The sequence below is a fragment of the Colletotrichum graminicola genome (assembly GCF_000149035.1).
Source record: "Colletotrichum graminicola M1.001 genomic scaffold supercont1.2, whole genome shotgun sequence".
Lineage (NCBI taxonomy): Eukaryota > Fungi > Ascomycota > Sordariomycetes > Glomerellales > Glomerellaceae > Colletotrichum > Colletotrichum graminicola.
The window spans coordinates 385,592-398,995 of NW_007361006.1; the positions used below are offsets into that span (position 1 = coordinate 385,592).

The 13,404-nt window shown below is 54.2% G+C and overlaps 1 protein-coding gene across 1 annotated transcript; it reads right to left on the reverse strand.

Annotated features, from left to right (window-relative positions):
* Nucleotides 1-2,114: 2,114 nt before the first annotated feature.
* GLRG_00583 (uncharacterized protein) lies at nucleotides 2,115-2,384 on the reverse strand (the record flags this gene model as incomplete). Its single annotated transcript, XM_008091268.1, has 1 exon — nucleotides 2,115-2,384. The coding sequence occupies one exon, from the start codon at nucleotides 2,382-2,384 to the stop codon at nucleotides 2,115-2,117; it is 270 nt and encodes an 89-aa protein (XP_008089459.1).
* Nucleotides 2,385-13,404: the final 11,020 nt, after the last annotated feature.

The window sequence follows — 13,404 nt, forward strand, 5'->3', positions numbered from 1 at the left end:
CACAGCTTTCTGTGGGGACCATTCGCCGCCAGCTCCGTCTTTTGCATCCTGGTCTAGGTATGGGAATTGTATCGAATGCGCGAATGGAGCACGAAGACGTTCCAAATTGGGTAATTGCAGGGCAGGCAGTGCTCGGTGCGCCAGGTGCTCTCTGCCGGCATAGCGGTCGGTCACATGCCAGATTCGGCCCCGTCGATCTCTGCCCGCGTCCCTCACCTCTCATCTGCCAAGAGACCAGCGGCCGGGAATTTACATAGTTGCAGCAGGGAAGAGGCTAGCAACCTGTGGTTGATGCAGGAGCGATCCCCAGTGACTCCTTCCTAAGCTGTCTCGCAGCTAACAAGGTCGACTCGCAGGCCTGTACCTCTCTGCAACCCGCAGCTGATACGACAGAACTTTAGATTAAAGAAAAACATGGTTTTTTGACCAAACCCGACAACTGAGATTTTAACTCCAGCTACTTTACAAGAGACTCGGGACAAACTATCAAGCGCACGTCACAAAACACTCACACTCACGACAACCCGCCGTCCCCCCCGGGGGTAGGTAAACGGTCTACAGCCAAAGAAAGAACGAGACAAAAATCAATCTTGATAGACGGAAACTAGTTGAAACTATCGAAACCCGCCAGCCTCGGCACTGGAAGGGCCCCCCTGTCGCCATGTCCAATCTCTACCCCACGTGTCTCAATGAATCGCGGTCTTCCTTCCCCGGCCCAATCTGCCCTCAGTAGTGTAGCCCCTCCATTCCAGCTCACGCGTCGTCACAACCGGCGCAGTGCGCACAGAGAAGAAAACATGAAGAGGTGGGGGAGGGGGGGAACAGCAGGTGCAGAAGTGGCAGCGAACGACCGCCAAACACGCAATCAAAGCAAGGCGGCTCACTCCAATCGACCTCGTCACCCCACACCATCAGGTTTCGCACAATTGGAAGGGAGAGAGGGGGGGGTTGGTGAGCTGTCTTGCCGTCCACCACCAGCTCTCAGACTGCGGTAGCACACGATCAACAACGCAGAAAGAATGAGAGACAGAAAAACTCACAGTCATCAAACGCGCCAGGCCCAGATTGGTCAGACGAGCCCGGACAGAGAGAGAGAGTGTGTGTGTGTGTGTACTCCGTAAGAGATGAAGGTCGCTGATGCCGTGCAAGCCCCCCCATGCCGCTTGGCCAGCGGGGGTCATATGTCAGATCGGTGCATGAATGGTCCACCGGATGGAAGCTTGGTGTTCCATTCTTCAACCTCTATCTACCCTTTTGCGGGCGGGTTGGGCAATAGCGAGCATGTTGATAAGCAGCCATGCGCGCGGAAAGAAGCTTCCTCCAGTTGCCATCGCCCACTCGCTGCTTCCACCCCCACCTTTTTGGTCTTTTGACACATGCATTCCTGACTCTCCATCCGCCCTTGCCTTCCCTTGATCCGCGCGAGCCCGGCTATGTGACCGTATGGCCGACCAAAGTGAGAACGCAGCACAGCCGACGGTATCCTCAACACCCACCGCCCGTTCCCATGACGACTTTGCATTCTGTGCCCCTCCCTTTCCCCCTCTCTGTTTGTCTGTCTGTCTGTCTGCCTTCAACTAGCATTTCGTCTCGTTGGTAAATTACAGGACCGTGGGGACGATACAGGGCTCACAGCTGAATGATGCACGGAGGAATTTCTGCCCGCCAAAAGACCAGGTTTATATCAGAATCTCGTTGATCCCCCCACTTGGTATTCCATTTATTTATTTTCTGGTAACGTGGCCTTCTGCCGTTTCCCTTTCCCTTTCCCAGCGAATCTGCCAGTGGTCCCGTTTCCCTCCAGGCCTCTGTATCTTCGAGACAGTCTTGCCCAGTTTTCTTCATGTCTGTCTGTATTTGAAAACCTGCTCGTGTCCATGATTTGATGCTGCGCCCGCGTGATATAAAAAAGGACAAAATAATCAAGCCGAGAGGATGCCTGCGCCAAAAAGTTTCCCGTGGGTTCTCCCACACAAATCCCAATCGCTTGCCTCATAACGGACTTTCTTCGGTTTCCTGCACCTCGAAGAAATGGCTTTGACACAGAAAATCATAACCGCTCTCTCTCTCTCTCTCTCTCTCTCTCCGGAGCATGCCTGTGGTGAATAACAGTCTCAGCCCAGGAGGGCCGGGTGCCAGTCAGACTGGTGCTCGTCAGGGTGCTCGCCGTAGTGGACGGGGCCGAGCTTGAGGAAGCGCAGCCCGCCGGCGGCACCGTTCTTGCTGGCGTCGCTGCTGACGCTCGAGGTGCGGCGCTTGAGGGGGGCCGGCTCGGTGACGGCGGCGGTGGCGGCGGCGGCGGTCGGCTGGGCCCTGAAAGGGTACGAAGACGAGGTGGTAGGGGCGAGGGAGAGGAAGACGGAGCTGTCAACGGGGGAAGACATATTGGCTTGTGGCGGTAGGTGGATAGCACTGGATTTGGCTGTTGTGTTGTGGAGGGGTATGAGACGGCGCAAGGAACAGATCAACTGCCTGGAGGTTTGGGGAAGATTGAGATGGTTTGTTTGATAAAGGTTGAGAGCGTTGTTGAGAGTGAGAATTACAGCCGGGAAGGAGGGAGGAAGTCTGTCCGACTTTATATGTTGTGTGCATGCGTGTGTGTGCGTTCCGGACAATGTGGAGGATGCTAGCTGATCTGATAATGCCCCTCCCCTTCCTCCGTCCTCCTCGTCCTTGGTCGCCACCCCCGGCACACAGCCAAGTCAAGGGAAGGTGACAAGGTGCCGGCTACACGGTGCCGTTTCAAGCCGGGGTGCTGATAATAGTGTAGAATAATATAAAAAAAGAGCATACGCAGTAATACGGGGTGGCAGGGTGGTGGCCGACTCGTAAGAACACCCGTTTTGCCCGAGAGTACTTTGCGAATGGTGCGCGTCGTACCTTAGTGCATGCTCATGCTGTCCTCGAGGCGCGCAAGCCGACGGCGCCATCATTTTTTATTTGTTTTTATTTATTCCGCCCATAACAGCTTATTTTACGCGTGCTACTGCGGTGATACCCAATCGGCTACCGTATGGAGGTGGCAAGGGCAAGCCATAGCAGAAGGTAAAAGCTGTGCCGGGATGTGCTCTGTTGTGCTGGCCTTGCATCTGTCCATATCTGTCTCGGGCCCCTCTCTCCATCGATACACGAGCAAATGATGTGCTACTAACCTGCCGTGCGAGGAGCGCTTGTCTCGACTCTCCCACTCTCGCATCTACTACGGGGGCGGGTGGCCATCGCGGCCAGGATGGGGATTGTCGTACTGTGATCCGAAACAGGACATATCCAAGAGGTTCTAAATTTTGATATGACACCCTTCGCCGCTCTCTGTCTCTGTTTGCGCGGCGCTCTCGCCTCCCCCCGTGTTTTGCACGACTGGATACCGGGGCGTTTCAATCAAGGGCAATGCAACTTTGCTCATGCGCCCATATATAGAAGCTAAACCTGCCAAGAAAGCCATAGAGTCCAGATACCGGTAAAGCGAAATTGGTACAAGACGGAGAAAAGACAAACCACGGGCCCCCGCCATGGGCGCTCTTGAAACCCTTATCAACAGCCAATCCATTTGGGGTTTGCTGCGACTCTTCAAGACCTGGCCCAGTCTATTCATGGCTCAGCTCCAGCTCCAGTTCCCAGGAGGGGGGACGTGTGCACGTGGATCTATAACTGGCCGAGCCTGTTTCGGACGACGGTTGTTGAGAAGGGGTAGTACAAAATGGTTGGGTGGAAATAAATAAGTAAAAAACGAAAAGAAGAAAGCAAGAGAGACGGTGGGTTCGAGATAGTCCGAGAATTGAGCCAGTGCGTTAGGAAAAGGGGAAGGCGTAGGAGTCTCTGCCTCTTTACCCGCAGCTGGCATTGGGGTTGGTGCGCTTGAAAGGGGAGACGAGACGCCCGGCGGGAAGGATGAAAAATAAAATAATAAAACAAAAAACAAAATAAAAATAATAACAGATAAACAAGAACAACAGGGGTGGTGAAGGGTGGGCGACGCTGAGTGGACGAGGTGAGGGGCAGCAAAAATGGGTGCTGCAATCGATGCATGCTTAGGGCTTGCCGCAAAGCAGAATCGTGAAGTTCGTCGCATCGCCAGATTTGATATCACGACAGCAGTCCGGGAGTGAAAATGTGGAGCACTGGTCGGGCTTTGAGGCTCTTTGAAAGTCAAACCCCAAGCAGAGCAGAACCCAGACGGCCGAAGGACGACTCCAAGGTGCCGGGCGCCGGTCCGCGGGCAACGTCTCATTGGACGCTTCCGGGAGCCGAAGAGGATTTCCCGGAAGGACGAGAACCGGCACTGCTGGGTCCCTCCATGGCACGCCGCGCTGGGATAAACCATTTCCACCGTTCGCGCCGTCGCCGGCCAGCCAGCTGGCGGCCGGCTTTGCGGTGGAGCAGTGTAAACGGCGACTAGGCGGCCACCGGTGCTACTAGACGCCGTGATCTTCCTCGCCGTTCCGCACCTCCGTGAACCTTCCGTCGTCACCACACAAACCCTGATTCTGCATCGGCTCATCGTCGCTCCACCTGGTTCAGCCGAAAAGCACTAGCCTGTCGTCACGCCACAGGTCGGTTTGGTGGGTTGGTGATTCCTGGCTGCCTGCTTTGCCTGCGCGGGACTAATGCCATGCCATGGGACGGCACGTTTCCTTCCTCCTCCTCCCTTCCTTCCTTCGCCATGTGGTGCATTCCGTAGGATTCGGGAACCCTTTCTGATCTCTTGTACTTGCATGGAATCCTTTGCGGGGTGGGATGTGAAGTGTTGGCGAGCTGTCCTTCCCTAGGTGGGAACTACCGGGTTCCCGGATGCGTTTATCGAGTTTAAAACACCAGTGAACGAGTCCCCCATCCAGCAGAAACTCGTATGCTGTCAAGGACGGTCTTAATACCTGCCTCTCGTTTGGGCGAGACGGGAGCAATCGGATCGACATGCCGTTTTTGCACTTCCATTTCAGTTGACATCGAGATATCACCTGTGAACCAAGCACAGCAACCCCCTACCTGCATTCTCGTACTCTTCCAACGCTGGGAGGGGTAAACTTGAGGTGTGTCAAACGCGTATCCGATTACCTCTCAGTTTCTCGGGCCAAATGTGAATGTCATACCTCTCAAGGCTGAATAGAGACTGGCCTTTGGCTGCAGTCTCGGTAACAGTCGGGGTAACCGGTGCCCCCCCCCTATTCAACGAACAGCCCCCCTTTGCCCACTTTCGGTGAGCAGTCTCTCACGGCTTCCAACTCGCAACGGAAATCGCTTCCCAATGGGCCCACTCCATCACGATGCTGCAATCTCGGAGATGAGTCTTCAAATCGTATGCCGTCCAGGGTGCGCGTGATGGCAACAACCAACTGCTGAGATACTTTCCGCCTATCAAGCCTAACACGCATTTGCCGAACCATTTCTCGAGAAGGTGGTGATCCCGTGTTCTATGTGACCCACGGGCCGTCCGCAGACTTATCGTAAGCCTCGCTTGTATCCTCCGCGGCATCTTGGGTAGTAGCACAGCATGGCTATGTGTGCAAGGGGCGCTGAAATGATCTGGAAGAGTGCCATCACCAACACGAGAAGCTCTGTAACATGGTTCCCCCCCAAGCCTCGTCATAAATTACGACGCAGCTTTGGTGACTGGGACTGCATTAGTGCGGGAGTTGTTTGTGGATGGCACAAGTACTGTACGAAAAGAGACTTCGAAGAGATCATACCAAGAAATGGATGGCTGCCTGACCTTGCCTCACACTCTACAGGTGCGCAAAGTGTGATATCACGCCAGGGAGGGGGGGCGGAGGAGACGTCAGTCCATCAACGACTGCATTGTGCACCTTCTTCCAGGTTAGCTCCATGTCGATGCAGTCTTGGTACGGATAGGGGGGGCATCGCAGACCAGGTAATTCCCACAAAAGGCCGACGGGATCATGGGTTCCAAGGAGACATTGACCACCAGTGACCCCACGACCCGACTGTCGCGGAATGGTCGGTCCGTATACGGCCCTTTGACATCAGCCCCCTGATGCCTGAGAGGTGCGGTGCTGTTGGTGATAGGCAACGAGCAGCTGCAGATATTGTCAAGGCCATCTGTATGCCTAGTCAACAATGACGAGGTCTTGCACCCTACCTGATTCTTCTTCCGCCTATGTAGTCGATCCACTCTCCATCTCGGCATCCTTGTCTGATGACCACTCCCGGAGCAGACAGAACGACGGTTCAATACCGCGAGAAGGAATGACGGTCTGCAGACTTGGCTGACGGACATTTGTGAAAATGCCGAACGCCACGAGATCCCCCCATGCAGTCAAAGTCGTACAAGTCGTGCCTAACTCATTGAAATTTGAGTCGACGTCCTGGGCGGCTACCGGAAGTATGAGTGGTCGTCGGTATAATAGGGTCAGTTCGGAGGTCCAACGAGGCGCTTATAGCAGCGAAACACAGCTTCTGATTGGCTGACAGCACCGCGCAATGCGACTCAATCACACCTCGCCTGCTTAGACGAGGACATTCCAACAATCAACGTCTGCAGCATGCTCGGTTTTGTTGGGTGCTCTGCTTATTTTCCCGCGATTACCTTTCCCCTAGGTCGACAAGGGCGCCTGATGGCGGCCTTGAGCTTCCCTGCCGCGATACTCGCCAAATCAGGTGTAAGTGATAGCACCCATAATCCTGGGCGGTGCTTGTGACCAGCCGCCATCCGCCATCCGCCATGCATAACGCGCTCCCCCATTTAGGCGAGGGTATTGGCGCGGCTTGCCACCACTCGGCTTGATACAAGTCTTGGACGGGTGCGAATAGGAAACGCGCAGATGGGCTACAATTTCAAATCAACCCCTGTCAACGCTGTCCAAGTCCCAAAGAAGCTGCGAAGGCCGACTGCGAAGTGATGAGATGGTCCCATCCCCTTTCCTATTGTAGCCAGGGATGCATATGGAACCATCGGCCTTCTTGACGGGTTATTACGACGGTCTGACTTCAATGCTAGTATTGAGAGACGCATACCCCTCATCGGTAAGAACGCAGGCCAAGAGTCTTCGTATTGATTGTAAGATTGGTTCGTCGAGACACCGGGATATGGCCCAAAGGGCCCACAGCCAAAGTTGAACCAGAGCCTATTGTCCACATACATTCGGGATCGGTTCAGGCAAGGACTGGATCCAGACATCTGCTCAACATTGGACTTGGCTTATGATGCGACGGCAGCTGCTGGACACCGGAGACTCAACCCCATGTACCGGTATACCGGCCGAAGGGGGAGAAGAAAGGGGGAAGGTGCAGCCTCGAGGCTGGTTGAGGTGCTGAAGAATCTCGCCAGGCTCTTCTCAAGCAGCCCTGATGACACCAACACCGCATGTACTCCTTTCCATGTGGGAGGCAGATGATATCCATAAAACGCCGATGGAGAGTGAGGTGGCCAGGGTCCAGGGGCCACGGCACCCCATCATTCGGGATGGTTGGCCGACCAGCTGGCCATGTGAGATGGGCTGCAGGCAGAAGATGTGTTGGGGCGTTCGAAGAAGCTTGCCTGGGAAAGACTGCCGGCAAGGATAGGCCGCACACGAGGCCGCATGCGGGCGATGCGGTGTGTTGGATGCCAGTACGGCCTGATGGCAGGGTCTTTGGCCTAAAAGCCAGTACCAGAACCAACCCGACCCGACATTCAGGGGCCAGGCGGCGATGCGGTGACCAGGCTTTCTTGGGCGGCGGTCAGTAGAACCTGTATCGAGAATACATGACGTCCACGAGTTTGCTGCTCTTCTTGATTAGCTGACTGGCCTAGGGGCCCGCCCCCTTTTACCACGTAGAGTACTAGGTGCTCAGGCGTACCCCTCACCTCGGTCTGTCCGCAATGCAGGAGCAAGCATTAATGGTTCGATTTACGAGGTCTTAGGTGTGGCTGAGGGCACTATGATAGCTCGGAATCGAACTTGGGAGGTGCCACCGTTGTGACTGAGTGGGCGCCGTTAACGATGAGGGTCCGAGGCGTCGGTACGCCACGCCGATAAAGAACTTTGGGTCTTCTGTGACGCATTGGAGACGAGTGAAGTGGTGTGGACGTTTTGGGTAAGCCGTGCTAGAGGGTATGGAGCCGTTGGCATTGGAAACGCAGCAGGAAAACAGCCAAAAGAGCCCGGCAGGTGTATAGTGGGCGCCCTTTAATTAGTTTATTAGCTTGAATAGTGGACGATGTATCGACGGCCGTAACCAGTCGCTAGCTAAAGCCTCGCAGCATAGCATCTGATCGGACTTGGGGATAAGCTCGAGATTTAAGGGTAAGGCATGCAGGTGACTTGTCTAGCATACGGACGTAAGGCATTGAAAACAACAACGTAGCGCGCCTCTAGTGCGCCTGACTAGTATTCTTGATGGCTCGAAGAACGTGAAGAAGCGGGAAAGTAGCGTCTAGCTCAGGTGGGTAAAGTGCCTCAAACACCTTCTTTATTTGACGATGGCTTTTGTCCATTTCTCAGAAAAGTCATCTTGCCATGAGCTAGAAAAGCAAGAGTGCGCTACGTACCGATTTGTCTAAGTTGACGACAACATAGATGTTGCGAGAGGGCACAAGGGATATAGCATTGCGGTTCGTTACGATCAGATATTCTGAGAATGAGAGATGTCGACATGTTGGCGATTTGAGCAGTAGGGGAATCGTTGAAGGGGTGAGGCCTGTTGAGAGAGATGGTTAGAGTGAGACACAAGCAGGGGGGGAGGAAGAAAATGGAAAACAAATGATACGAAAACAAACCAAACAAAACGCAGTTGCCCAGAGTTGGTTGGCATCGCCTCATTCCAAGATTGTATGCCTGGATACTCACTCATACTGTGTGATACCTAACACACCATACACTCATGCACAGTACACATTTACGCATTGGGACGGCATCTCCTTCTCCAGTTCCATCGTACCTGCTTCTCATATCCCATACAGACGAATACCTCAACCAACCATCCCGCCCTTCCCCCTCTTGTTCTTTCCCGTCACATCCTGTTCCAATCCAACCATGGTCTTAGGGCATGGGGCGTCTCTTTTCCTCCACAGACCAACCGGGCCCCTTTGGCACATTACTGCTGACCACATTGATAGCTTGATTCCATTGACTGAGCTTCCCCATGTGCGCAGGCTAACGCAGACACGGGTAACGTGCAGTGTGCATTTTCTCTTGCACAACATCTGTTGCTCTCTTGGCCTCCCCACCGGTCCTGGCCTCGTTCGATCACACCCTCCTCTTCTTCATCTTCGCAAACCCGGACTCTCTGCCCCTGTACTTACACAAGAATAGGGGATAACACCAACGGACACGGATGGGCAACCCCAAACGCGCCAGGCTTTCTTTCGCTTGTGCTTCCATCTGTGCTAACTTCAGCCGACCCATTCTCCAACCTCGTTGGGCTGCCTACGTCTTGGCTAGAGACTGATGCAGCCCGCCAATCTCGCCGCCATGCGCAAAAGCATCAAGAAAAAGATACTCCTATAGGGACGTGGCGACCTGTCTCCCTTGCGAAATCCGTCACAGAGCCACTGGTAGTCGTCGACTCCACTCTTGAGGGAAACCCCCCCCCCCCCCCCCCCGGTCGATGATGTCGCTTCCCGACTGCCACCAGCTAATATGTACAACGCCCGCTGTGCTCCGGGGTCTTGCAGTGCTTTCACATTGCGGAGAGCCCCATACTGTCGAACTCCTGTAAGCATGAGGAAGTATACCGGGGCCGTTCATCGATGGCGTCTCAATGGGATGGACAGTGCCGCGACACACCAAACCTTTTTCTACTCCATGCTGGCTAGGCCCAGCCCAACCAACCCTGCCCCGGGACCCGGATGTTGTTGGCCTGGGCCTGGAACTTGAACTGGGTTCGGCCAAGGCAGGGATGGTACTCTGGCCAGGGACATTGTTGTGGGTGTCGATGAAGGCATGGACCGACCAGCCGATCGACCGTCTACTTGACTGGTTCGGTCTCTTGTTTGGTCCAATTTTGACCTGGGGACTGACTTGGGGAGATGGAACACACTCGAACACACTGTATAGAAGTGGCCGTTGCTCTGTCGGATGTCACAGGCACAGACAAATCATTGACCAAGTTGCTCGTCCGAGCTCCCTACGAAGTTGGAAACACAGCAAAGCATTGACGGCCATAGATGGGAGATAGTCCTTGGACAGATACAAAGGATATCAAGCAACGGCCTTGCCCAAAAGAGACTAACAAACCGGGCTTGACGCGGATCCCCTGTACGACATCGTTGGGCGACCCGCTCGACAAGGCGGCCCATCTCGACGCTTGAGTCTTGACAGTCGGCCTGAGATGCACTAGGACCAGCCCACGAGGGGTTTCTCGACGCCATCCGGCCATGTACAACCATGGCCGAGGTCGGGGCATGGGTCGCCCCTTCTCTGCGTCCTCTAGCTACCTACCTACCTACCTGCCTATACACCTTGCATCACGCTGGAAGAGCTCAGAGCTGGTCGCACTGCACAACATGGCTCTGCTCTGCACTGCACGACGTCCTTGCTAGGTGCCCACGCCAAGATATCCCCGGCCAGAATGACTTTCGGTTTGTGTTCCCGTGTTCCCATGTCCACCGGGTGCCATGCCATGCGGCAATGGAAACACATGAGAGGTGCACCGACCTTACCTACCGGCCCTACCTGCCCTGCCCGACTACCCGTCACCAGTGCTTGAAGCGGGTGGGGCGGCTGTTCGTCTTCACCTTCCACTACCCTACCTTCCTTCTACGTTTTCTTCTTCCTGTTCTTATCCCTTCCCTTCATATTCTTATTCATATTCTTCGTCCTTCAATTCTCCTACTTCTTCCTCCAACGGCCTCGGGAGTCAACTCTACAAGGTTCGCTTCCCCTCGGCAACCCACCCCTGCTGGAGACTTACGGAAATCTCGTCCAACGTTGGGCCCCCGTGCCGATAAAACCAACCCTTTGGGTCACGCGTCGCCCATACAGTCTTCATTACGGAACACCAGAGAACAAGGCATTGCGTCAACAGGCCCGCCCGTATACGCCCCCGAGGTGCATATTTGGGGGCCCTTCATTTTCGGTGGATATCACGTCCAACAGCCATCGTTCTCCAAGGTCTCCTGCGAGAAACCCTGGTCGCTCACCAACACAACGAGACAGAACCCAGCCATTACGTCTCTTTCTGAGCTAGCGTACAGTCTGTCGAGAATACAGGCACGAGGTTTTGTACACGCAGGCCAACCGTTTCCAGTTGTGACCTGAAGGCACACGGTTGACCGTTGGCCCTGGGCAGGGGACAGAGCCAACGACCTGGGCTGAGTCGGACTAGGCTTCTTTCTCCACGGCCGCCAAATTCATCTCCACAACCCAGGCAGCTTGTCGACCCTCCCCTCATGCAAAGGGGCGGATCGAACAACCCATCTGCCCGGTCCGCACCCGCAGCCAGCATCTCTCGCAGGTACATTGACTTACCAGGTACAAGTGATTGCCATGACCCGTTGCGTCTTCTATATTGTATCCCTCCACCAAGTCACAGCCCTTCCTGCGGCAACTTCTACATTGCAAGACGCCGGACGCACCAACGCCTCTCGACTTGGACCTACCGAACGCAAGAAACGCGGATAGATTGGCAAACAACCAACAGCCAAGCTGTTATTTTCCATTTGACATCACCGGTGTGATAGCTCTCTTGTTGGACCTCCATTTTTCCTTTTTTTTTTTCTTTTCTTTCGCTTCGGTTGGCAGGTCTGACGATGGCAAACAAGTCAGCCCACTCCCGACAGTTCATTACAAGCCAATAACCAGAGTCTCGGATTCGTGTTACGAAGAGATATAAGACGGACGTACTCTCCCGCCTCTCAGCTCTTGGAAAGAAACACTCTTCATCCAGCCAGAACAACCACAGCAACAGCAACAACTACTATCACAGCACGCACCAGACTCTTTCTATCTTGCGACCTATACTGAAACACTACGATCTCAGTCTCAACAACGCGCACGTTCATCGCGAAAGCCTTCACAGTTACCTCTCCCTTTATCCCTCTCTTTCAACGAAAGCTCCTTTCAATCAATATGTGCAGCAGACCCATCATCACCTACGCGTGCGGCCACGTTGAGGTGGGAGCGTCGTGGGCTTGCGCCAGCGCCAAGACGTCGAGCAAATGCGCAGGGGTAGTCGACAAGCCCGAATACAAGTCTATGCCGTGCTATACATGCCAGGCGAACGGACAATCGTAGGTCAGTTACAAGACCCAGCCTCCATGATGTGCCGACTGACGGAAACGCTTCATCATAGGTTCGATGGCCCGCGCAAAGTAGACTGGGAGCCAAGGCAAAGGTTGTGAATAACTTTCGCCGGGGCTTCTTTGGATCATGAGGCTCACGCCTCCGACTTCGCTTCTCTTCTTCTTTACAGCAACACGATGCCGACGACTTCAGCAGGATATAGCTTTTTAGAAACAAATCCTGGTTCCCATCGTTTTTTCGTCAGCATGCTGGTTTTTGTTTTTGTTTTTTCCCTTGCATTTTTCTCTCCTTGTTTGCTTTGCGACATCGGAGGACGAGGGATATCAAACACGGGGTTTCTTTAGAATTCTCAAGGTAGTCATCAAGTTTGCCGGTTGACACACAGCCCAGACAAACGCCTTTTCTACCTAGTTCTTTGTTTCGTGGGAACAATTCAATCATTCAAAACCGAAGCCTCTTCCATTGGTGTTCCTGCAAGTGACCTCTGGTAGACAGGCCCAATGATGACCGAATAAGCCGCACATAGCCTTGTCAGGTGCATACAAGGCGCGCATGTGACGGCAGGCAGTGTGACCCTTCATCACCGCCACTGCGAAAGCCCCAGTCGGGCTGCCTGCATTTCTTGTCGGGCCGCGTCCAGTGGCTCGAGCTTTCATACCCCAAGAGGCGTCGGTTTCGAAATGGGGGCGGCAGCCATGAGAATGCGGCCGAAGCGGCGACCTGTTGGACTGTCATAAATTTCGAAAGGTGGCACGGCAGTAAACACACGGGAACGGTCCGCCTGCAGAAGCATGCCGCCTCGTCCAACGGCTAACGGCATGTCGCGTGGAAACAGACGGTGTTTTTTTTCATTTCTTTAACTCCTCAGCAGAGTCGTACATACCCCCTGTCGATATCCGAGAAAAGGCGATTATGCAGATCACAAGAGCTCGCAGGGGGGGGGTGGGAGCGGGCAGCTGAATTAAAGTATGTATTGCCTTGCGCGGTAGCAGATTAACAAAGTACGTGTGGGTATCGGCATCTTCGTCTTCACAAGTTCGCTAATTGCCTGACCTGTTTGGAGAATGTGTGAGGACGGTTGCATGTCCGATCAGCACTATTGTCAATGGGGATGTCCAGAACCATGCACCAATTGTTCGGTAGGGGTTGCTTGATGGAGACGAAGGACTGTGGGAAATTGATCTTCCGCTGTGGTACTCACCTTTTTTTTCTGTGCATTCTCACA